The sequence below is a fragment of the Nematostella vectensis genome, chromosome 15 (genome assembly GCF_932526225.1).
Source record: "Nematostella vectensis chromosome 15, jaNemVect1.1, whole genome shotgun sequence".
Taxonomy (NCBI): domain Eukaryota; kingdom Metazoa; phylum Cnidaria; class Anthozoa; order Actiniaria; family Edwardsiidae; genus Nematostella; species Nematostella vectensis.
Genome location: NC_064048.1, coordinates 9,641,876 through 9,668,127, shown reverse-complemented (window position 1 = coordinate 9,668,127; position 26,252 = coordinate 9,641,876). Strand labels below are relative to the sequence as shown.

At 42.3% G+C, this 26,252-nt stretch overlaps 1 protein-coding gene across 1 annotated transcript; it reads right to left on the bottom strand.

Moving 5' to 3' along the window:
* Positions 1-162: 162 nt before the first annotated feature.
* LOC5502029 lies at positions 163-25,919 on the bottom strand. Its single transcript, XM_048722913.1, has 24 exons — positions 25,813-25,919; positions 24,094-24,195; positions 23,184-23,515; positions 22,419-22,561; positions 21,890-22,029; positions 20,189-20,441; positions 19,301-19,517; positions 18,378-18,564; positions 17,388-17,525; positions 16,999-17,067; positions 12,011-12,064; positions 11,228-11,453; positions 10,603-10,808; positions 10,184-10,207; positions 9,259-9,463; positions 8,387-8,580; positions 7,516-7,628; positions 6,662-6,720; positions 6,398-6,448; positions 6,042-6,202; positions 5,348-5,592; positions 4,863-5,123; positions 3,899-4,229; positions 163-3,549 (listed from the first exon to the last, which is right to left on the bottom strand). Exons 1-24 carry the CDS (start codon positions 25,910-25,912, stop codon positions 1,106-1,108), a joined length of 6,255 nt encoding a protein of 2,084 aa, XP_048578870.1. The 5' UTR covers positions 25,913-25,919; the 3' UTR covers positions 163-1,105.
* Between the last annotated feature and the right edge of the window lie 333 nt (positions 25,920-26,252).

The window sequence follows — 26,252 nt, the reverse complement described above, 5'->3', positions numbered from 1 at the left end:
GAGTATAAAACTCAGCGATTGAGCGGCAAATGTTTTGCGAGTTTTGTTTTTGTCCGCTTAATAATTATACTTCTCCAAATAATAGAGGTCCCAAATATTGTCAATACCAAGTTACTAAAAAATCAATTTCGATTTTACAAAACAATAACAAAGTCGAGTCACTAAACAGAAATGTGTACTTTATTTAGGTAATATTGTTACAAGTGTAACTTAGATAACCTTAGTTTTATAACAAGACTTCTTGCTGAACCGACAAGTTTCCTAATATGGGACCGCCCATGGTAAGACGTACTCTTAGGTCGCATATGCGTTTTAGAAATAAGCTGAGACGAAACATTTGCTATTGAACAATGATAAATCCAGCATTCCTTATCGAAATTAAACTACTGAAGCTATTTAAACAATAGAAAAGAATTTTATTCAATTCACATGATTCACCAAGAATTTGTATATCTGGCATATTTTCTTAGAATTTATTATTGATATAAAAAATCATTAAAATCATTGTTTGTTGTACAATTACTTTTTTGAAGTTTTAACTACCTACTAATAAGTAATCATGGGTTAAAAAAAGAGTTCACCCTCATGGCCTCTTGAATCCGTGGGCAAAAAGTTATATCTAATATATAAGGTATGGATAAATACAAAAAGCCCAAATAGTCGTGTTCGTTAACCAGAAGAATAAATACAATACACCAAAAACTGGAATTCGACTTTGCCAAATTTTCGTCTTTAATAAGACCTATTTAGTCTGCCCTCAAGAAGTCTTATTGAAGACGAACATTTGGCAGAGTCGAACTCCAGTTTTTGGTGTATCATATAAAGTATGGTATATCTATAGCACCTAGACACTACAAAGTATCATATGCTAGTAGAGAAAATAAGTGTTAGCAATATAGGTGTGGTCCAAAACTATCTCGAGACACGCCACTCAAGGGTGAGTGGAGAGAAGTTAGAAGACTTGAGCGATCTTTGAACCTTAGGGAATGGGGGGAGTTACCCCCCCCCCCACCCCCCTCTCCCTCGTCTTTATTTTTCAGCTCTTTGTTGTTATCTATATTTCTAGGAAGCATATACATGTAGCTCGCGAAATCACCCACTTTTTTCAGCCTCTGTTACGGCAACATCTTTTAGGACAGTAACTCGGACAAAATGACCCGTACGCCTGTCGGCATGGCAACGCACAGTTGGTAAAAGGCATCACTGGGGCCATCCCGAAGGGAGTATGCATAGGGAGGCGCGGGGACTGGAGCGGAAAGGATGGCATCATGGGGGAATGCTGGGGATACGTGGCAGCTTGAACCATGGAGTTAAACATGGGGTTGTGGTGGAGTGGTCTTCTCCTTTTTACCTTGTTATAGTTCTTGTTTACCGGGTATCTCAGTGTTATGTTTGGTAACTTCACAACCAAAGGAGATGGCTTTCTTGCTGCGGTCTTATCTATAGGTTTAAATGAGGGGTACTGGAAAGCAGCCGATCCAGGGAAAGGGCCAAACGGTAAGGGCTGCTGAAAAGGCATGAATGGTCTTTGTTGCATCATTGGGGGAGGGAAGGGTATTTGCATGGGGCCCATCATTGGAGGTGGGTACATTGGTAATTCGGGTTTGGGACAAGGCTTTCCTTTCTTGGGTACACATGGCTTCTGGGTTATTGGTGGCATAAAATGGGGAGGAAATATATATCTCGTAATGGTGGGAAAAGTTATTCCTTTCATAACTATTCCTTTTGTTTTCTTGCCTTGCTTGCCTTTTTTGTTCTGTTGTTTAGATAAAGGATTTTGATATTGCATCAGGGGTGAGAAAGGTCCTTGCATGGGGCCCATCATTTGGGGAGGGAAAATTCTTTGCATGGGGCCCATCATTGGTGGGGGGAAGGGTCCTTGCATGGGGCCCATCATTGGTGGGGGGAAGAGTCTTTGCATGGGGCCCATCATTGGTGGGGGGAAGGGTCTTTGCATGGGGCCCATCATTGGTGGGAGAAAGGGTCTTTGCATGGGGCCCATCATTGGTGGGGGAAAGGGTCTTTGCATGGGGCCCATCATTGGTGGGGGGAAGGGTCCTTGCATTGGGCCCATCATTGGTGGGTTGAAGGGTCCTTGCATGGGGCCCATCATTGGTGCGGGAAAGGGTCTTTGCATGGGGCCCATCATTGGTGGGGGAAAGGGTCTTTGCATTGGGCCCATCATTGGTGCGGGAAAGGGTCTTTGCATGGGGCCCATCATTGGTGGGGGGAAGGGTCCTTGCATTGGGCCCATCATTGGTGGGGGGGAGGGTCCTTGCATGGGGCCCATCATTGGTGGCGGGAAGGGTCCTTGCATGGGGCCCATCATTGGTGGGTTGAAGGGTCCTTGCATGGGGCCCATCATTGGTGGGGGGAAGGGTCTTTGCATGGGGCCCATCATTGGTGGGGGGAAAGGTCTTTGCATGAAAATATTTTCACCCTTTTTGTGCAGAGCTTTTGTCTTTTCCCCTTTCGATCTTCCATGCTTCTTCGCAGAGGACTTTTTCCTGTTCTGACTCATTCGAATTGGGCTAAATCCGGGGTATTGAAAAATTGCGGAACCCGGAAACGGACCCAAGGGTTTGCTAAATTTCATTGGCTGTTGCATGGGGCCCATCATTTGGGGAGGGAAGGGTCTTTGCATGGGGCCCATCATTTGCGGAGGAAAGGGTCTTTGCATGGGGCCCATCATTTGGGGAAGGAATGGTCTTTGCATGGAGCCCATTATTTGGGGAGGGAAAAGTCTTTGCATGGGGCCCATCATTTGGGGAGGGAAAAGTCTTTGCATGGGACCCATCATTGCTGGGCGAAATGATCCTTGCATGGGAAAAATTGGGTTACCATTTTGTCTAGCTTCTGGTGGGCATGGTATTCCGTTTCTTGGTACGCACCTCTGTGTCGATTGCAGTGATTGCATTGAAAATGGAATTTGCTGGGAAGGTGGGTATTGTCCTACCATTGCTCCCTGCCCCATAGAATATGGCGCCATAAAGGGGTTCCCAAAGGGTATTCCTATGCTTGATTGTCTCAGGTGGGAACCAGGCTTACCGAATGTTATATCAAGTGCCGGAATTCCATTTCCTTGTAAAGAAAGGACTTTTGTTGCACCCTTTCTGCTCCCTCTAAACTTTCGCTGCTTTCGAGGAAAGCTAAACGGCAGCATTTGTGGTCTGGACATCCAAGGATTCGGCATTGGTTGATACGGCATTTGTGGGAAAGTGTTTGGTGCATAGGGAGAGAACCTGTTGGTGTTCTGAGGGAGCAACTGCTGTTGCGAAAATAAGGGCGAGAAAAACGGGTGATCTCTAAGCATATTACCTCGCATATTATTATTGTAAGACTGCTGCCTAACGTTACTGGACGGGTAGTACTGTGGGTATAAAGGGCCATTAAATGCTGTGTACGGTGATTGAATGCCTGATTGTTTTGGTATGACGACTGAGCGCGATTTTGGGGGGCAAGGACGGTAAGGCCCAGGGACACACGGTGCCTTATTCTGCGGAAAGAATGGTAACTCCATTCCCATTGGCTGCTGGAATTGCATTCCTCCTGTGAAATATAAACTGATTGCATCAGGAATCAAATAACCCTTCCTTAATTCCTAACAGTTGAAGACGTTTACGACCACCGTTATAAGATACTCTGTGGTTAGATTGTGATTCTTCCGTATACTTGATCGACAAATTCAACCCTAATTAAATTGGACCATCCTTTCAAGAAACTAAGGCTAATTGATTTAATTACATGCCGACTGGTATGTCTAGAGAAAACTACGGAAAATAGTGATGGGTGTTTTGTGAGGTGATCTAATCAGGTAAAAACTCAACGTGAATTTGTATGTGTCCTTCGTCTGAGAGGGTATTTTTCGATTGTCATTAATGACTAAATTATCTCTTACCCATTTGTCCTGGCATTCCGGACGAAGGCCTTGTAATTGGTCCCATCTGATTTGCCAACAGCCCAAATGGAAAGGGCATCTGCTGAGGCATTGGCTCAAGTCCCATGCCCAGCTGCTGTGACATCATCTGTCCGGCGTATCCCTGTGCAGCCATTGGCCCCATCTGAGGTCCGTACCCAGGGTAGTTAGGGGGGCACATAGCGCCAGGCAGGCAACTACCAGATATTTGTGATAGCTTTGGGCGTGGTGGTGCCCATCTTGGTACGTAAAAATCCCTTTCTGGTTTGGGGACAGATATTTTAATTGATTTTGGCTGCCGCTGTTGCTCTTGCTGTAAAAAAAAAATAACAAAATTACCTATGTTATTAAAAAGCAAGTACCATGTCACCATAACGATCCAAAATAAAATCAATAAACGTGATTTATTTAAAAGAAAATAAAAAAAACGAGGAACTAGCCACTTTTATTATAAGTTATCCACTTTTCCTGGGGGTTTGGGGAATACATTCAAGTCCATATAAGGTCAAAGATAAAATGTAGATCATCTAGGCGCTACTTTATCTAAGAATGATATTATAGCCATTGCTAGAAATTATTTATATCTTCAATAAAAATGTTCACTAAATACCAAACGGAAGCATATGATAACGTATACAATTTTGCCAAGGCTGACAACAGACAGAAACTTTACCTCGCCCCTGCATTGCATTCAATAATGATTAGTATAAACCTATATCCAAGGTTGCCAGTGCAAACGGCAAAAATGTTCTAACTATCCAAGCATGAAGTCACAAATAAAAACCAGCAATACCCTACATCTTAAGCCTTAAATGGATATTCGGTCATAATATAATGATACCCATGGTTCCTCTCGGCTATAGAACTGCCATCTACCAAAATCGCCATTTGCAGTTTACACTGCCAACATTTTTTTTAAATGACTGTATTCAAAGTTCGTTCCCACCTGGAGCAGCCCCGCCGTGCAGGGTACCCTCATACCCGGGACACACGTCACCGCACCCATCCCGTACTGGCCACTCATCACTGGGATTTGCCCTTGCATCTGAGTTCTCTGCATGAAGGCATCGCTCGCCTGCATCCCCTGGCCTATCGGCTGAGGGCATGGGACCCCATTCCTAGGGATACATTCTGGGCTTGGAAAAGAACATGGGTAGCCCATACTATTAACACACTTTGGGCCAGGTAAAGCTGCCGGTTGGGGTGGCTGTGGACAGTAACACAAATCACATCAAGATATTGGTGCCAACTTTGTATAGTAAAAAAAAAACACCAAATAGCAAATATTCCGCGCTCCAGAAGAAAGGGCTTTATTTCATTTAAAGTCTCTTTTTGGCGTTTTAAGCGCAAAAAACAAACACGTAATTTCTTAGTGCATGTCGCCTACTGATGAAGTACCTTAAAATATCAGTCCTTATTTGTGTATTCTACCTCGTATGTGGGCATGCGCAGTAGTGCTAGCTGAGCCTGCTTGGCCTGTTCTATCACCATCGGGTCAACTGCTCCCCCCTGCATCTGTTTTATGAGCGCGATCTGTTGCTGCAACAGCGTGCTTGCGATCCGGGGGTCCACGACTTTGGAGGCGACGCGAGAGGAGCAGCACAGCGGATTGCAGTGCGAAATGCAATGAGCCGTGCATGCGTCGTGGCAGTGTCCGACATTGGCGGGACCTTCGCCTGGGAAATAAACAAAAAAATTCGTACCAGTTTATTATCCTGTCTCAAGGATACTCAAATAAGCTGCAAAAAAGTCTAACCTGAGAAGGATTTGGAAAAGAAAGAAGAAAGTAGACTTAGATCAGTCTCGTCTTGCAAAAATCAGGTGCGGATTAATCAGTATTTTTCCCGAAAAGGGTTGCACCGGCCAGAAGAAGGGGGGACCAATATGTAACACATGAAACATATGGCGGAAGGTACACTTTGTGAAAATTAGCTCCCATATATTTCTTTAAGAATTTCGGTAGGAAGAAGGGGGGGGGGGGGGGGGGGTAGGGAAGGGACACCGCTACGTCCCCTGGATCGGCAACTCAACACTCCTCTCTCTATCTCCCCTCCTTCTTGCAACTTCCTAGGCCAAAGCACTTCAATGTACCAACAACTAACTCAGCGCAATATTAAACGCTTACCTGGCATTAGAACTTCTATCTTTCTAATCTTTGTCTTCTTGTTCAAAGGTTTGGGAAGTTTGCCACTATTTTTCTTTATAGTTTCTTGGATAGGTATAGTGGGGTCGGGTTTGACTCCGGGTCCGAACTTGACGATGATGTCTACGCCTACTTTAGGCGAGCTAGAACAAAATAAAATACGTTAAGCCCAGTACAATATAATTATGGCGTGCACCGCCGTAGCAGACAAAGTTGTAAAAAATTGGTAAACTTGCATAAGCGATTTATTGTTTTGATTAACAGGAACATCATAGCTAGGCTGATTCTATAGTGTTCGGAAGTGTTCGGAAGTGTTCGGAAGAGAGTTCTAAACTTACCTTTTTTCTTCTTTCGGCTTAGAGCTTTCATTATCCAAAGGCTTAATCTCTCTGTTGATCAGAAAATATATTAAAAATTTGCAAGTCCATAGCCTGGGGGGGCAATACAGGAATGTACGCCCTCTACTGGTTACAGTTCCTTATAAATTTTGAAAATATAAGGGGGGGCGTGATCCATATGCCCCACCCTCCGCTAAGGCCCTAAAGTCAAAAGCTAATAGATATGCTGGTTTGCATAACTTTTGGAATAGCATAGTTTCTTACCTAAACTGCTCTACCATCACCGTCACCAAGTACACATCGCCTTTGAAGATCTCCACGATCTGGAATACAAGCACAAGGTTATGATACTTAACCGCCGTTGCCGTGCCAAAATAATCTCTATTATCATTATCGTCGACATGTCGTTGACAATTCGACTGTAGTAAAGATTGGCAGATAGGTTTGCACTAAGGTATGCAAGTAAGAAACTATGTTATACATGTTCGGCATAAGCACCCCCTGTCCCACATAGCTTCACACGAAACTCATACTCAGTGATAGAACCAGAAGAAGTGGTCCATAGGGAAGCCGGTGCTTCCCTCTTTTGACGGAAATTTTAGAAGGAACATAAATTCCACAAATATAACATTTTCCTGATTATGTTTGATATATTGGAGCACCAACACCCCAACCCCAGACACCTCCCTAAAATCACATCAAATTAAACCCACAATCCGTGACAAAAATGCTGAGACATCCTACCCATATGCCAAACCCCTTTTACAAAAAGGTGCTCTTAGATCAACAGACTGTACCATCTCTTCGAAATCTCTCCACCCCATCTCCCAGATGTTGTTTCAAAGCACTGGCGTCCCAGCTGACATTAGGGGACTTGAGATTGGTGGCGGAGGGACGACGACGACGCACACTTATTTTTTCACGCGCTAAAAGAAAAATGTGGTAGTGCGCGCTGAAAATTTTCTCAAGTTTCCTATTCGAGGGAGGAGGTATATTGCCTTTATCACAGGAAAATAAGATGTATTTTTTTTTTGCAAGCGGTCAAAAAGTCTCAGCTGTTATTGTCACGGATTGTAGACCCGCCCTGCTATCACGATCTTATATTATATTGTACTCACGATTTTCTCAATTTGCGCTTTTAGCTCCAGGTGAGCCAGCGTTCCTGGTAGCCTGAGGTCTTCCGCCCAAATCAAGGTGATAAGCTCTATGGTTACTCGGTACGTTACCAAACCTGTATGAAAGACAAATAAACTACTTTTCCGTTTTGCTACTTGGAACAACTTTTTTGCGTCAACGTGCTACTTGTCTGGCCACCGCCTAAGCCAAGCCAACGCAAGTCCTCGCAAGTGAATGAAACGTTTGGAAACTTTTGCTTTAAATAGAGTAAAGGAATCCGATTTCAATGTTTTTGTATTTCATAGATAATATACTCCATTTTATATTAATTTTAGGGTATTTTCCCTTATGCTTGCGCGCAAGAGATCGCATAGTAAAGCGTATAATAACTCAAAACATTCAGCCTGCATGAAAAACAAAGCAAAAAAGTTTCGTGTGGTGCATCTATCGCAAATTAGGGCTCGGACCATTTTTTGAATTCCATGGTTTTTCCATGTTTCCAAGGATGTTTCAGAAACTTGAAACGACTTGCGCTGAATTTCGTTTTGTGGCCAAGGCTTAAAGCTGAATCGAATTTTACAATGATACGAGAAGTTAGTCCGATGAATTGATAACATTTCCATACCCTGTCATTATTTTTAAGTCCACAACCAGGACACCGTGATAGTTCTTCACGTGTACAAAACTACCAAAACATGTGTAAAACCGCCCTAAAATTTCCACAGCGAATGTGCGGAATAGGATTTCGAGCATACGGTTCAATATTGAGTATGAGTATTCACATAATATGAGTATTGTCATAATATAGCGATAACATCCGAATTTAGGCTGACAATTTAGATCAATGTCCATCAAAAGTCAAGGCGTTCATACCTTCTAGAGGTTTTCTACAGACAAACTGATGCTTCTGTTTGCAGTTAAGGTCGGCCATACTGCCGTAAGGGTTCAAGCTGTCCTTTAACCGCATCCCGATACACTGCTCTCCTTTCTGAGAAGGTTCCCCCGGGATCCAGTCGAGATACTCTACGCTTGATCCATCCGTGTAGGAGTACATGCCCTTTTTGATTCTAATGAGTTAAAAGGTGACTCGAAGTCAGCTTTTACACAATGGAAACGTGTGGTGTGTAGAGGGCAGGTTTTAGTGTAAGCCGGTTTGGAAGGGATTGGTGTAAGCCGGTTTGGAAGAGCGTGATGTAAGCCGGTCTGGAAGGGATTGTTGTAAGCCGGTTTGGAAGGGCGTGGTGTAAGCCCGTTTAGAAGGGATTGGTGTAAGACAGTTTGGCAGGGCATTGTGTAAGCAGGTTTGGAAGGGAGTGGTGTTAGCCGGTTTGGGAGGGACTGGTGTAAGCCGGTTTGGAAGGGCGTGAGGTAAGTCGGTTTGAAAGGGCGTGGTGTAAGCTGGTTTGGAAGGGATAGGTGTAAGCCGGTTTGGAAGGGCGTGGTGTTAGCAGGTTTGGAAGGGCGTGGTGTAAGCTGGTTTGGAAGGGATAGGTGTAAGCCGGTTTGGAAGGGCGTGATGTAAGCCGGTTTGGAAGGGCGTGGTGTAAGCTGGTTTGGAAGGGCGTGGTGTAAGCTGGTTTGGAAGGGCGTGGTGTAAGCTGGTTTGGAAGGGCGTAGTGTAAGCTGGTTAGGAAGGGATAGGTGTAAGCTGGTTTGGAAGGGCGTGGTGTAAACTGAACTACCGTTTCACTTTCCCTTTTTTGTGAGCAGCAGAATCTAATATTGCCTTACACGTTCAATCGTACCTGTCGTTTAGTCCGGTCCAAAGTGGCCCGTCCCGTCCGGAGATTGACACCCTGTCAATATAATACACCTCTTCTTCGCTATGCACTGAAAGTAACGTGGAGTTCTCTCGCGTACACTCGTGGAAAGCGTTGATCCAGGTGTCCTTGGTCATGTGGAACTTGTAGCAGGACCCACGTATCTCTACATAACCGCGAGGGCATGGGACTGAAAAAAGGTAAAAACAAACAGGGTTAAAGTGCTGTTATTTTCAACGTCTTTGGTATTGTTTCGTGCAATTCAAGATATAAATTGTGTAAAGAATCTCGAAATAAAATCGTCTGTAATCAAAATACCGATCATCGTCAACACATTGATTACGTCACTACTCCGTATCGTACGTGATAAGGATCACCTTCATGTACTAGGGCCCCCCCCCCAGCCCCCCCACCCCATCGCAATAGCCCAAATCGGTCCTTAGAACCGAATGCTGTTTCTACACCAGGCATTCTCTACCACGACAAAATGACAGCTGACGGAGAATCTTTTTAAAGAGCCCTTTTCAGCCAAGCCTTCAAAAACAAATTATTAGAGATTTTATACGTTATTTAACCCATTTAGATCGAAAAAATATAAAAAAAGTATTTCTAAATCAGCCGATGGCAACTGACAAAGACCCTAAACACGAACAACGAATTGACTCCAAACACTTTCCCAAATATGCCTGATAGTTCTTTAATATTCTTCCCTACTTTAAAGTTGTCGTAGTTTGTCGTACGGCTTTACTTTGTGCTATGTGTCTGGCAGTTTCATGGGTCCACACTCAATGAAGACTAACTGTGAATGCCGAAGACCTGCTCGAGAGCTTGCGAAAAGGGGGCGGAGCGATCCCTTTGATAGCGCGCGTTCGTGTTTAAGAAGACTGAATGGATTTTTTGGTTCACTTACCTTGAGGCATGGCCAAGAAAACATCTGAAAGATTAAGAAATACAATTTTCAGTAAATTTAATGACAAAATCAATACTAATACTTTGTTTGTTTCTAAACAATAATACCCTGAGGCAAAAATGCATAATTTCAAGATTCTGGCTTTTTAAGTGGATTTTTTCCTGGAGCATCCTCGCGACCTCGCGCTATGTATGAACGCCGGAAGGAAGGCTACTTACCCAACTAGTAAATAAATAAGTCGGGAAGGCTTCGGCTAGCCTGTCGGGGACTTTTCGCGCTTTAGAGCTCAGATCAGATCAGCTCAGATTACCCCACGTAACTTGACCGGGTTTTCTAAGTAAACTAAGTAAGATGGATTTTTGTGGTTTGTTGTCAGAATTTTGCCTAACAAACTCTGTTCCTCGTGCCCTTGTTATCACCTGTGTACCCTAGGACGTTTTCCTTCATGGTCGTCTTGACGTTCCCGGGTGGATCAAAATATACAACGACGTAGAAGCGACTTTGCGTTCCCTTGACACCTCCCACGCCCACATACAGGCTGTCACGCCAGACAAGCTGAACAAACTGCATGAACTTGGTGCTTAGCTCGTGGGTATGCCAGTCATAGTTCACGACGCCATCGTACCTATAAATAGAGATAATGTCACGCAAGCTGTCACGCAAGCAGTCGCGCTAGACTCGGCGAACAGACAGTAATATCTCGGTGCTTGATGAGTATGTTAATTACTGTTAACAGCACATTGAACCTTTAAATAATAAACACATACGCCACACAAACAAACTCCATGTTTTTTATGCTAGTATCATAAATGTGCAGGAGCATAATCTGCCCAAGAAGGGGGCTAAAAAAATTATCATGCCCTATAATTCATTGAGTATACTAAGCTGAGAAGCAGCTAGGTATATGGGGACGGTGGAAGGGGTCCGTCTCAGCTATCAACAAGTTTTGACAATGTTGTAGGGCTTTTAATAGAAATATTTTCATATGAGGTCTAGTCGTGTTGCCCAATAAGGACAATAAAATATCAATGTTTTGCAGTTTACCAATCGAAGACACAATCCTTGGCAAGCGAAGCACGTCGTCCTGACTGGATACACATGTTCGACCCGTATGAGGTCTTAGGGTCACGTGCCGCGCCGCCTAGCTTGCTGATGTGCAAGGCCCATTTCTGGGCTTCCTCATTCATGACGTCAGACAGAATGACCGGGCCGACGCCATGGAGACGGCGGAACACATTGATGTATTCAACAATACGGACTCGGAATATATCTGCGGAGAGATCAGAGAGATAAGGGACTAATTTAGACTCATTCCCTTTCCGGATACCCTTGTTAACTCTACCTCTTGATGCAAGAAATCGTTAATAAGCATCTGCCGGCCACATTCAGCGCATTCTGCGCGTCGAGATTTGGCCCAGGCTTTTTAGAACCATTTAAAAAAAGATTGGCGGGACATGGTTTCTTGCAGCTCAACAGCGGCGTTGATTTGAGGACGGCCTTTGATTCGAGGGCGGTGTCAATTCATAAGATGCAGGTTGCGTAAGGAAGGATCTATGGCTTCCCTATTAAAGGACATTTTATCATACAAATAGGTAAAGAAAATAATGAGCAAAATAAATTAATCGAGTGTATACGTCAAGCACCGAGAACTGCAACGACCTAGGATAAATATCCAAATATTAACCCGCGTTTTCTTTTTCGTTTTTCAAATCTTTTTTGAGGCTGTATATAGTTATATCAAAATTAGATCAATATGAAAAAAGAACGACTTGTATTTGTTTTCTCCTTCCCTCAGACCCGACAATAACTTACTAATGATGTTCTTACCGAGGTACAGGAATGGCGTTCCTTCAGTACCCGAGGGCTTTTTCGTGGGCCTTCCTAAGATAAAGATTTGGATTCAAATCATCACCATCGTCATCACCATCGTCATCGTCATCATCATCATCATCATCATCATCATCATCATCATCACCACCATCACCTAACCATCACCATCATTATCACCATTGTAACGATATCCGGTTTATACAACTTCCGGTGACGTCACACACCACGTGCGTAGACACGCTTGTACGAGTTTCTTAGACTATAGTCATCTCATATGTCTCGGTGTTCTTTCTTCGTTCTTCATCGTTCCTTCAGCTAAGAAACGATACATGGTGTCAGAAATAGAGGATTCAGTCTCTGTAAAAGAATACAGTGAGAAGAGAACCCAAAATGCCAGACGAAAGCGGAGAGTCGACGAGTGTGCCTGGGTTTGTACAAACCAACCTCCAACTACCGCAAAAGTTAGAGACGAGAGGCAACTCAGCTAACAATTGGAAGACCTTTAAAAGGCTCTGGATAAACTACGAAATAGCCTCGCAACTGGATAAACAGAGAATGGAGCTGAGAACGGCTACTTTGATTTCATGCATTGGTCCCGAAGCACTTGAGATCTACGACGGTTTGCCCTTTGCAAACGAAGAGGACAAAACAAATATCAATCGCATTATGGAGCTCATGGAAGCGCACTGCGTTGGAGAAACTAATGAGATCTATGAAAGTATTTTTTAACCGAAGAAACCAGGAAAATGGTGAGTCAGTAGAAAGCTTTATCGCTGCACTTAGATCACTTGCTAAAACTTGTAATTACGGCGAATTGCAAGATGGAATGATTAGGGACAGAATCGTAGTCGGAATAGCCGACAACAGTATTAGGAAGTAATTGCTGACGGAAGCTAAACTCACCTTAGCAAAGTGTGTTGACATATGCCGTGCAAATGAAGCTACTGCTAAAAGGCTAAAGGAAATGTCCCAGCAATCCGGCGAAATAAGCGCCATTACCACAGGCCCCCCGCGCAGAAAAACAGGGTCAAAAGGGGGTAGAAGGCAGGAACCCAGAAAACCGCCACATACGGATAGCAGCAAATCAAATCCCCACCCCAAATGTAAATTCTGCCATAGATTACACCCTAGAGCTAAAGAGAAATGCCCTGCTTGGCAGAAAACATGTGATACATGTGGAGAACTTAATCACTTCTCAGTAGCATGTAAGGCTCTAAAAGCAAGCAAGAAGGGTAAGAAACCAATACACAATCTTGATTATAAAAGTGACAGTGACTATGGTGCATTATTTACTGTGGAGTCTGTGGACACTCTGAACACAAATCCACTCAGCCCTAAGAACATTTATGCACACATGCGCCTTCGTGATGAGCTAATCAAGTTCCAATTAGATTGTGGACCTAGAAGATTTGTATAAGAAAGTTTTCAATGACCCAAAATTGAAACGCTTACAGAAAAGCAGCGCAACACTAGTCATGTTTAACAAGTCAGAGCTAAAACCGCTAGGGGTGGTCAACATAGAAACCCTCAACCCAAAGAATAATGATCTACTGCTCACGAAGTTTGCAATAGTCCCTAGAGGCTACACCCCACTGCTAGGTGCACAGTCCGTGCAGAATTTCAAGCTAATGACAGTGAACAGTGAAAACATTATGTCTTTGTCAGACTCAAGCCCAACCTCAGACCCAGTTAGTGAATTTCCAGATGTGTTTACAGGGGAGGGTAAACTAGATCAAAAGCTACACCTAGAGCTCGATGCAACTGTCCCCCCTGTAATCCTCCCAGTCAGGAAGGTGCCCCTGGCAGTACGAGAACCACTCAAGAACGAGGGTGTCAAACCAATCTTCGATGACATCCTTATCTTCGGAAAAGGTGACTGCAAAGAAGAAGCCATCAGAGATCATGATGCCAAGTTGAGATCCCTCCTCGAGCGCTGTCTCCAAAAGGGTATCAAACTCAACAGGGAGAAGCTGAAGCTGCGTTGTGCTGAAGTCAAGTTCATGGGTCACGTGGTATCGACAGACGGGTTGAAGCCAGACCCCGACAAGTTACAGGGTATTGAAGAAATGCCTACACCAACAAACAAGCAAGATATCAAGAGGTTGCTTGGTATGGCAAATTACCTCCAGAAGTTTGAACCGAATCTCTCAGAAGCAGCTGCACCGATGCGCGAAGTGCTCAGAGAAGAGAACCAGTTCCACTGGGACGAGCAAGTACAAGGACAAAGCTTCAAGAATGTGAAGAAGATTGTTTCACAAGCACCAGTTCTGAAGTTCTTCGGCCCACACGAAGAAGTCGAGCTGCAGTGTGATGCATCAGAGAAAGGGATGGGAGCCTGTCTAATGCAGAAGGGACAGCCCATCGCATATGCGTCACGTTCTCTAACAGAAACCGAGAAGAACTATGCTCAGATTGAGAAAGAAATGCTGTCCATTGTATTTGGAGTGGAGCGCTTCGAGCATTATCTGTATGGACGGCCAATAAAAGTTGAAACGGATCACAAACCTCTTGAAAGCATTTTCAAGAAAATCCTCATTAGTGCCCCCAAGCGCCTACAAAGAATGATGTTGCGACTACAGAAGTTTGACCTGCAAATTAACTATAAGAGAGGAGCTGAAATGTACCTTGCAGACACCCTAAGCAGAGCCTTCCGAGGGCAGAAGAGGAGTGCTAGTCGAGATGATGTAGGAGATGTGATGCTACTAGGAGAGATGAGAGGTACGACTGAGCGAGAAGTAGAAAGTATTGACATGATACAGTTTCTACCTGTCTCTGAAGCTACCCAAGCATCACTACGACAAGCTACAGAGCAGGACACAGCTATGAGAGAGCTGAAGTCTATAATCCGACAACGCTGGCCAGAGGTGAAGGATGACGTTCCTGTGAGCATCAGAGATTACTACTCTTTTAGAGATGAGTTGTCACTACAAAACGGCCTGGTCTTCAAAGGAGAGAGGTTAGTGATTCCCAACAGTTCCAGAGTAGAGATGTTGGCTAAGATACATGCCAGTCACATAGGGATCCAGGGATGTCTCCGTAGGGCTAGAGAAGTCCTGTACTGGCCTGGAATGAATAAAGAAGTAGAAGAGTATGTTGCCAAATGTGAGATTTGCAACAGTCACTTATCAGAGCAAGGCAAAGAGCCAATCATATGCCATGAAATCCCCAACCGCCCATGGGAGAAAGTAGGCATAGACCTGTTTGAACTGAATGGGAAAGACTTTGTACTAACAGTTGATTACTATTCAGGCTTCTTTGAGGTTGACAGGTTGGAAGGCAAGACTGCGAAAGAAGTGATGAGGAAGATCAAACCACATGTGGCCAGACATGGTATTCCAGACCAGATTATGAGTGACAATGGCCCGCCATTCGAGTCGCATGAGTTTAGACAGTTTATAAACAGTTATGGAATTGAACATGTGACCAGCTCCCCAGGCTATGTCCAATCCAATGGAAAATTAGAGAATGCAATCAAGACGGCAAAGAATCTGATGAAAAAAGCCACAGAATCAAACAAAGACCCGTACTTGGCTCTACTGGATTGGCGGAATACACCATGCGAAACAGTTGGTTATTCACCAGTTCAAAGATTGTTCAATAGGAGAACCAAGACACTCCTACCAACTTCCAGCAGACTCTTGAAACCATCAGTGCCCAGAGATGTACGCCAGAAGCTCACGCTAGGCAAAGCCTGAAGGCAAGGCAAAGCCTGAATTACAACCGTGGAGCGAAGGAGTTAGAAGAGCTGAAACAAGGAGATGTTGTGCGTCTACAACCTACAAAGACAGTGGGAAGGGCCAAGCAATGGAAGCAAGCAAGAGTTGAAGGAAAAGTTGATATTCGATCATATCAGGTACGTACTGAAGACGGACGGGTTTACCGACGAAACAGACGACACCTGCGGAAAACCAGAGAGCAGATGCAGCCACCGCAGCAAGAAGAGATAGAAATACACTGCCCTTCCCCAAGCAGACCTGCTAAACCGGCGATGCCTACGACACACAAGCAGCAGCAGCAGGAGAAACAACCTTCAGAGAAAGCCCCTGAGAATACTGCCCAGGATGTCCCCGATGTCCCAGCGGAGCAACGCACGCGTTCAGGACGGGTTGTGAAACCGCCTGTACGTTTTCAATAGTTTTATTATCCAGGACAGTGACATTTTGTTAGTGTAGGGGAGATGTAACGATATCCGGTTTATACAACTTCCGGTGACGGCACACACCACGTGCGTAGACACGCTTGTACGAGTTTCGTAGACTTGTAGTTGTTGTTCTTTGAGATAAAGAATATAGTCGTCTCATATGTCTCGGTGTTCTTTCTTTGTTCTTCATCGTTGCTTCAGCTAAGAAACGATACAACCATCACCATCACCACCACCATCGTCATCGTCATCATCATCATCATCATCGTTACCATCACCTAACCATCACCATCGTCGTCATCATCATCATCACCACCACCATCACCATCACCTAACCATCACCATGACCATCGGCATTATCATCATCAACATCATTATCATAATTACTATTAATTCCATAATAAAATATATATAAATATTAAAAATATATATAAATAATTATTATAAAATATAATTTCATAATAAACTATTAATTAAGTGTAAAAGAGCAATATTACAAAATAAAAACAAAAAAATCAAAAACAAAAAAAACAAAAACAAAAAAACAAAAACAAAAAAAACAAAAAAAATAAAAACAAAAAAAAACAAAAAAACAAAAACAAAAAAACAAAAACAAAAAAACAAAAACAAAAAAACAAAAACAAAAAAACAAAAACAAAAAAACAAAAACAGAAAAACAAAAAAACAAAAACAAAAAACAGAAAAACAAACAAACAAAAACAAAAACAAAAAAACAAAAACAAAAACAGAAAAAACAAAAACAAAAACAAAAATAAAAAAAAACACGAGTCTGCTTCACCTTCGTTGTTGTTGTTTTTTTAATGTAATGTTTCCTGTTCATTACCTTGGGGTCGGGTACTCGGACGTTTGGTTGGACGGCCGGTTGGACGAGCAGTCGGACGTTCTTCAAAAACTGTAAAAATGAAGAATTGATTGCAAATCAAATGACGATACAGTTTAAATTGTTGTACCTATTTCAATTAAGATTGCCCCGAGAGCTTTCTATCATAACCCTCAGAGTTTTATGGGTAACATTTAACTACTGAATCCTAGTCTCTAAAAGCCGTTTAAAACTAGTTAACATGTTTCTGTGTTGTAACCGGAATGCCTAATGTGTATCAAATAAATAAGCAATAAAGCTTTAATATAAAGTAACTTTAAAAGCTTTAGCATTCTGTTTATGCTTTTCTGCTTATTTATTTGATACCCAAGAAACATTCCAGACTACCATACTTTCACAGTTTCTTCCGGCGTAGCCCGCACGGCAGCGACAGCGGTATCGCAAAGGAGTGTTGAGCGCCGCGAGGCAGGCACCGCCATTCTTGCAAGGTTTGCTCTGACATGGGTCCGTAGAGGGAGGCGGGCGGCCATCTGAGGGGAGTTGCGTTATAGTTAGACTCAAATACTGTAAATAAGCGATTGCTTTCGGTACATTTGTATTAGGAGGGGCACATGAAAAGACCGGCGTATGCCGGTATGAGGGGGTACTCAGAGATACAGGCTTCACTTATGCTGCATTCACACCATAACCATGTTTAGTTAAGTTTTTCTTTGCCTGATAACTTGCCAAGTTTCTCATTGTGTTGAATTCTAACTAGCTAAATGATCACTTAGTAACATGTACAGCACAGTCTATTCAGTTTTGTTTTTGGTTACGTCCACTTATGTGAGATTGAGATTTAAACCAGTTTAATTAAACTAACTTTAAACTGGTTTAGTGCTGGTGTGAATGCGGTATTAGTCTTCACTTTAGCCTGGGTTAAACGCCATTCTTTTTTGGACTGTTCACAATGCAAATACTACAAATAAGCAATTCTTCTTGAAATGAGTACAGAAAAAAGAGCGATTGTCCAAGGCCACACTTCTTAATTTAATGGCTCTGTCAGTCGCCATTAAGTTTTTTTTTGTAATTGTGACGATCTAATTTGGTAAATCAAAAATTAGACTATGTTTATAGATGGCTATTTTTTAAATGTATCTTAATAAATGCAAAACCAATGAAGGCGAGACTGACATAGTCCCATATATAGCCCAAAATGCAGACGTTCATATTTTTTTTTTTATAGAAATTGCTCGCGCAACATCAGGAAAACGGTCTATTGATCGTGGCTGAGATGGAGTGATCTTCGCGGAAGTTCCGTCACACATAATGCAAGAAGTTATGGTTATTGTTAGTTGTCCAAACAACCCCTTCCCTTCAGTATCTGGTGGTCCCTCCCTCACCTGTCTGTGCTCGGCATCGTTCTTTCAGTGACAGGATTCCGGATGAGTCCAGTGCCTCCGGCCAGACCTGCAGACAGCTTACCCGCCCGCTGAACCTCTCTTTAACCCGACCAATAGCGCCAAGCCTTATAGGATGGTGCGTACCAAGGCGGAACCTCCCGATGCGCCGAAGCACGCGGCGGCGAAACTACACGTATAAACAGAGAAAATAAGCAACTCTGTTTTGACAGCTTTCATTTTCCAGATTGTTGGGTCAATTACACATTATGACAGTATATACCATAGTCCAGAGTCCGCTTCATCAATCATTTGTAATGGTTATGGTAACATTATTTTGACACGGTAAAAACATTAGGACTTTTAAGGATATCATTTGCTTATCTCCCTAGAATTCGAGAAAGTCAACTCACGAAACTTTCTTGTAGACTCGCAGACATTCGTAAATATAATGTTTTTGCCGTCCGACATCTTGGAAGAAGGTTTAAGACCCTTACGTTTTAGTCCATCTCTAGCTATGACGGAAAAACATAACTTGAAGTTTCCAATAAGCTCATTTCACATCAAATAAGGCGGAAAATTCCCCTAAGTACTTAGTGAGTAATATCAAACTAAATATCAAATGCGACTTTTCTTAAATTGATGCGGATTTTTGTAAAGTGACATTGAAATTTGAACGATTTCGTCCCTGAGCTCATACATAGCGCAAAGATGATCAAGGAAAAAAAATTATCTTAAAAGGCCAAAATCAGGGTATGTGCATTTTAGCCTCACGTTTTTGTGTTTTTTAAAGGGAAAATCAGTCCGGAATACAAGGAACTGATGGCTATTGTAAGAACTTGTATCTTCTTTCTCCATTTCTTCGAAGTGCGCATGTTCAGGGTTTTTCCGTCATGTCGAGTTTACTAGCGTTGTACACAACTCACCCTTTTGCCACCATCGACCCATAGTCCAGCCATTCCTGTCTCCACGTCATATGTAAGTCCCAAGTAGTACCATTTTCCAGGTCGTAAGCCGACCATTCTAAGTCTGCGAGCGATGCGACCGCTACGACTGAAGAATCGCGCTGACATGATCTTGTTACGCTCCCAGTACAAGCCGATCCCGTAACCATTACGGCGAAAGTTTACAATAGGGCCGGGTCTGGTGAGAAAATGGGTACTTAGCTATATGGATACATCATAATTACCTTCATCGCTACCTTAACCATCATTACCATCACCATCATCATCATAACCGTCATCATCATCATTTTCGTCATATCATCATTTTCATTTTCATCATCAATATCAACATCATCAACGTCATCAACATTATCATCTTCATCATTATTATCACCATCATCATCAACAGCATCATTATCATATATATCGTCGTCAAGCAACGAGGACGACTATGATAACTGCTAAGGCAATGCTATAAAAAACATCGCTTAGCATTAGAGACTTAAATATATTCACTGTTTTATCATTAATAAATTACCGTACCACTTACAACACCATTACCATAACCATAATAACCGACATTATAAAGAAAATCATCATCATCACAACTGTTTTCAACATCATTGCCATCATCATTACCATCATCGTCATCGCCAATATCATCATCGTCATCACCATCACCTTCACCATCATCATCACCATATCATCATTACTATTATCAACTTCATTATCATTGCCATCACCACCACCATCATTCTTACTATCATCATCATCATCATCATCATCATCATCATCATCATCATCATCATCATCATCATCATCATCATCACCATTAACGAGCATCCCCATCATCGTAACGCTTTGAGATACCTGTTTTCTAAGAAAACCCATATGAGCACTGTCAGGGACCCTTTCGCGTCCAGCTTTCCGCCGTACGAGTTAGAAATCTCGATGTAGTGTCCGTAACCGCCACCGAGCCTAAATGCGCCCCCCGGTGTTCCAAAGGGACCGCGGATTGGTCGCACTCTTCGTGGTATGTACGCGGTCGGCGCGTCGTTCCCGCTAATGTCTTCGCCGTATATCTTGTTATTGAGTGGGTAGATTGCCACAGGACTCATACCCTCTAAAAGGACAAGTATTGATTGATTGATTGATTGATTGATTGATTGATTGATTGATTGATTGATTGATTGATTGATTGATTGATTGATTGATTGATTGATTGATTGATTGATTGATTGATTGATTGATTGATTGATTGATTGATTGATTGATTGATTGATTGATTGATTGATTGATTGATTTATGCGGAGAGGTCGCTCCCCTATTTTCACTATGCAGGGATGTGCGGCTGGATAGGGTAAGGTTTTTTTACCTTTACTGTCCTAGATATGGTATATATTTAAAGCTATTTATCCTAGCTGGGTACATATTCAGGCCTCTCTATCCTGAACAGGGTTCCGATTTTATCATTTTGGTTTCACATGAATTGTCAAGAAGATTGTCGTCAAGCTTTTTTATGACGAGGTTCGTAGCGTATTCGGGTTTTCCTTTGTCCTAAGCAAAGAATTGATTTTTTTTTTGTCGTAAATAAAGAATTTTATCTCTATGATATTCAGCTCTAAACAGGGTCACGTTTGCAGATACTTGGGGCAGATAAAGGGGGAGGGGTGGATTGGGTGGATATCCAGCCCCTTTTTTGAGTAAAAAAAAGAAAAGTCTTTTTTGTGTGAAGAAAATAAATGAGGTTTTGTCCATGTGCCTTCGCCTGCTTTAATTTGCTGACGCGACAAATCCAAATGCTTGTAGTATTGTTAGATCTATGTGACCTTCCTAGAACCATTGGGTCAGTTATACAGTAAGCCGTCTATCTGGCTTTTTGCCACCTCCCAGTTTAAAATCCTGGACCCTCCCCCCCTGTGCTTGGCGGCATCCCTATAGGAACATGTGCGTTGTACTCCCCCTGTACTTGGCGGCATCCCTATGGGAACATGTGCGGAGTACTCCCCCTGTGCTTGGCGGCATCCCTATGGGAACATGTGTGGAGTACCCCCCCCCCCTGTGCTTGGCGGCATCCCTATAGGAACCTGTGCGGAGTACTCCCCCTGTACTTGGCGGCATCCCTATGGGAACATGTGCAGAGTACTCCCCCTGTACTTGGCGGCATCCCTATGGGAACATGTGCGGAGTACCCCCCCCCCCCCCTGTGCTTGGCGGCATCCTTATAGGAACATGTGCTGAGTACCCGCCTGTACTTGGCGGCATCCCTATGGGAACATGTGCGGAGTACTCCCCTTGTACTTGGCGGCATCCCTATAGGAACATGTGCGTTGTACTCCCCCTGTACTTGGTTGCATCCCTATGGGAACATGTGCGGAGTACCCCCCCCCCCCCTGTGCTTGGCGGCATCCCTATGGGAACATGTACGGAGTATCCCCCTGTAAATGGCGGCATCCCTATGGGAACATGTACGGAGTACCCCCCCTGTGCTTGGCGGCATCCCTATGGAAACATGTGTGGAGTACCCCCCTGTACTTTAATTAGCAGCAATCAGAAAAGGCATACACTCACCTACATCCCCTGCTTCGCAGATGTGGCTCGCGATCTTCTTGATACGTTTCAGGTTCCTGCTTAGGTGATAGAACGACTTAGCGACAAAGATATTCTCCTTCGACTCGACCAAAAGACGCATCTGCTTCGTGCTTACTGGCCTGTGGAAAAAATAGTATCGCGTGAATACATTTTCATCGAGTAACATTTTTACTCTCCCTGTCAATTTTTGGCAGTTGATGAGCTTGAAAAGTTTGTCCATCAAAGAAGACGTTTCCAATGCAAGAAATATCACGTAACATATAATATACTTACGCGTACTGTGTTACTATTTAGGCGTACTACAAAGTGTAAACTCCAGTAAACTTCTACAGAAGCATACTACATTCAAATATGCCAAGAGTATTTGACGGCCAAACTGTAACTGTTTACAAAGCTCTATAAATTTATACGAAGTTAGACTCGCAATACAGTAAGAGCGTTACAGATTCTAAAGGTTTGGGATTGCGTGACAAAGATTATACCAGCGGCATCCTTTTGATATGTTTACCTTCGCATGGACTTCCGGACAGCGATGACGTAGACCTCAACCCCAATCTTCCTGAGCGGTAACACCATTCGGTCTAATCTAGGCATACCGTCATCTGTGGGTTCTTGGTCACCTTTTGTCAGTACAACCAGCACTTGAGCAACCTAGTTAAAAAGGGATAAATTTCAATCATCTTATTGCCTTCCCAAACTGGAAAGTAGACGACATTTGAAGAGTCTCTCTCAGCCACCATTTTGGCATCCTTGTCAGAGCACATGAGAAAGCAAGAAGTGGAAAAACTGTTGTTTTTTTTAGCTTCACTTCTTATAAACCATTTCCCGTAGTACTTTATTGGTAGCGCATTAATGGCGAGATTCTAGTGATTGTGTACAGGCACATAAAAAATATATATAAAAAAAACAAAACAATAATATTGATTTCCTGACCTGACCTAGTTTTCCTATACGCCTATTTGGGTATTTATTTGATACCCATAAAGCATTGCTGGCTAGGACACATGGATCCTTCGAGTGCAATCATATTTGAAAGGTATCCATCTATTTCAAATTAGGTTGCACTCGGATGATATATGTGTCGTAAACCGCAGTGCTTTATGGGTATCAAATAAAAAAAATAAGTACCTCTAAACGTTCACACGGCCATCAGAGACCAGGATTTAGCCATTTATATGTTACCCATGTACCAATGCGGGTTACGATACATTGACTCGCGAGTGAGAATAAGGTTTTATTTGAAATAGGTATACCTATTTGAGAAGTATTTTACCTTCTCCCCTCGGCGTTTCCTGTATTGGAACTGACGATATGCCCTTCTGAGCGCGACATCTATCCTCTTCTCAGACTTTGTAAATCTCTGGTAACGGATTCCGCGGGCGAAACTGATCCACGAAATTCGCCTCCCAAGCTGGACATTTCGCGGTTGTCTACTGGTGGAGAAGACGCTTCCTACACGTGTATTTTGACTGGAGATGGGGAACTGACGAGTGAAGATTTGGACGAATCGTTTCTCGTAGGCAAAGTCACGTGGGGTGAGATCGTAAGAGGAATCTATTGCAATAATGAGATCCATAGCTCTTGGGCATAATTGCTGACTAGTTGCTGCAATCCAAAATGTTATGTTAATCTTTTATCTCGATCTTAGTCCAGGTAACACAGACAGAGCCGTAGTAAGCCAGTATAAGATTAAAGAGGTGGGGGTGGGGGTAGGGGGTGGTGGTGGCCCGTCAGAGCGATTGGGAAGACGGAATTGAGGAACAAACGACTCCCTTCTCCTCCCCTTTCCTTCATGGCAAAACTTCGGCGGTCTCCTACACAGTCGTTCTGATCTCTGTCCCAAAGCAAACGTAGAAAAGTAGGAATTGTTTCCACCTTTCGCCAAATTGCGAGAAGATTTGCCCTGTGAACCAGGCAACTCACAATGCAACCTGCAATATTTCAGGAAATTAGCCAATCTTTTGTTACTCAAGGAGGTGACCACTGTAAGCTACATACAGGCGCGTTGTATGTTGCAAGAAATGTTGCGAGCGTATTTCATCTCTTTGCAAATTAGGTTTTTTTTATTCGCTAGCGTTGTATTGCAAGTTGCAAGAAAAAAATCCTCCGTAACATGGTATTTAGGAAGAACATAAATCGTTTAAAAATGTAGCTTCTCTTCTATTTGTATAAATGGTACCCACTTTTTGTCACCGAGAATGCCGCACAGAACATCATAAGAACCACGCATTTCGACAGCCTCATGGTAGCCACCCGCTGTACGTTCTCTGTATATCGCGGGCACACTATGGTCCAATAATGATAATATGGTGATAAGTGATAAGACAACTATAATTACTGTCGAGCATCAGGGCAAGCTATCTTTAAATGCGTATGACAACATTTTGGTTTTTAGTTAGTGATCGTTAAAAAGAGGGATAATAGAGGTTCGACAGCAACTGATATAACCACTCACCACATCTTTAAAGAGCATATTTTTGAATATGGAAAAGTCGATTTTGTTTTTAAAAGGTAGCTATAATAATAACAGATATATAGAGAATACTGCGTACGGTTTTTATTCACGAGTTGTGCAGAACAAAACGAGTGAATAAAACTGTATAAAACACTTTACATGCTGTATCTTGTTTATTATATACATATTGAGAAATTTATAATAAGCTTATTACATAACATTTTATTTATTTGGCTGCAGAGGCTCCGAGGTTTGTGCTGTTCGGACGGTTCAATTGAAGACAGACAGAAACTTACATTGAAATGAATCTGTTTCGCTAATGTCTCGCACGAGACGGTAGCTCATGCTACACAAGTAGTGTACTTTTTAATCTCTGAATCTATGAAATAAATTAATTACTAAATGGAAAATGCTTGTACAATTTTTAAGTACTCGTTGATGCGTTGGGATTGAAGCCATTCAAGTGCAGTGTGAAAAAATATCGTACGTCCAATCAGACCCGCGAACGACTTTTCTTCACCGTGAAAAAAACATCGAGCCTCTGATTTGACCAGTGAACGAACAAAAATTTACTGAAAATGTTTTCAGTCTTTTTTTTTAGTATGTATATAATAAATAAACGTACTGTATACATCAATAACGAAGCAGAATTTTGCAAATCGATCGTAGACCTGTTTTTTTTTTTTTGTATGTGAAGAAACCTGTAATAGAAACCTAATTTTCTTATTATAGTAGGGCTTGTAATCTTATAAATTATTGCGATCTTTAATTTTTTGCAATAAACTTTTGATGTCTAAGGCACGATTCGTAAAACCACTGCCGCCATTTAAAATTTAAATTCCAAAAGAAATTACATTTTTTGCTGTTTGATTATTAAATTCATTGTGATGGAATGCCGTAATTAGAAGTCATTTAAGTGCTGGCCAATAAAATGTTATTAATGATTTGACTGTGGAAGCCAAAAGATTGATTATAACATTTGAAAACCGTTGTAAAGACCCCGAAGAATATCTAAACGCGCTATACTAGGGCAATGAGCATTAATATGGGATCATTACTTTACATTTAAAACTATCGGATAAGGGAGAATTGTTCAGAGGAAATGAAACGTTCAACCAGTTTCTAACCATTTTAACTTTTGATTCTAAGAAAAAAATAAAAAATAAAAAAAATATATCTTTAGGAAGAAAAGGGTCGACAACTAAACGAAAGTCGTACTGCATTTTTAAGTTAAATCGTTTTCATTATGTGTTGTTATGATCATAGAAAGAACAAGATTTTGATTTGTATTCTCAGCAAGTGGATTCCTGAAGGCTGCGGTCATTTTACCAACAAACACTGACCAAAAAGTCAACCAAAACAAAAATAACTTAACAATAAAGAAACGATATACTTTTATCGAGAATAAAGATTCATTGAACTCGAAAAAAATGAAATTTCGACTTACCTATTGAAAGGTGTGACAACCACTGAGTGTGGAACACCAGAAATGGTTGAAAACAAAGAGCGTGTTTATTTTCCAAATCGGGGCTGACCTGCTTCCACATGCCATGTTTTGAACTGAAAAGTACAACTTTGCTCGGTTCACATTGTCTAGATTCCATAAAAGGGCAATGGATATGTATAATATTTGATAAGATTAATAAAAAAAGGAAGGGCACTTTTATTTCGAGGTGGCGAGGTGCATCGTATATATTTCGAAAAATGTATTTTCTTTATCTGACAATTAAAGCCAAAATTCTATGTTAGAATCTCTTATTGGTATAGCAGTTGGTGATAAAGTCTCTTTGATATGCAATGAAATGGAATGCGAATTTTGTTAACAAATTTAATAAACGACGCTGATCCAGGCGTGCCCCTCCCACCGCGGTGACCCTAGATACTTAT

Bases quoted from the DNA above. Each gene is read 5' to 3' on its own strand.
- LOC5502029 (XM_048722913.1), bottom strand. From the start codon at position 25,912: ATGTGGAAGCAGGTCAGCCCCGATTTGGAAAATAAACACGCTCTTTGT. The intron at 7,629-8,386 runs GTATGAACGCCT...TCTTTCATACAG, and splicing joins CTGTAGAAAACCTCTAGAAG to GTTTGGTAACGTACCGAGTA. The intron at 6,721-7,515 runs GTGAGTACAATA...CTTGTATTCCAG, and splicing joins AAGCGCAAATTGAGAAAATC to ATCGTGGAGATCTTCAAAGG.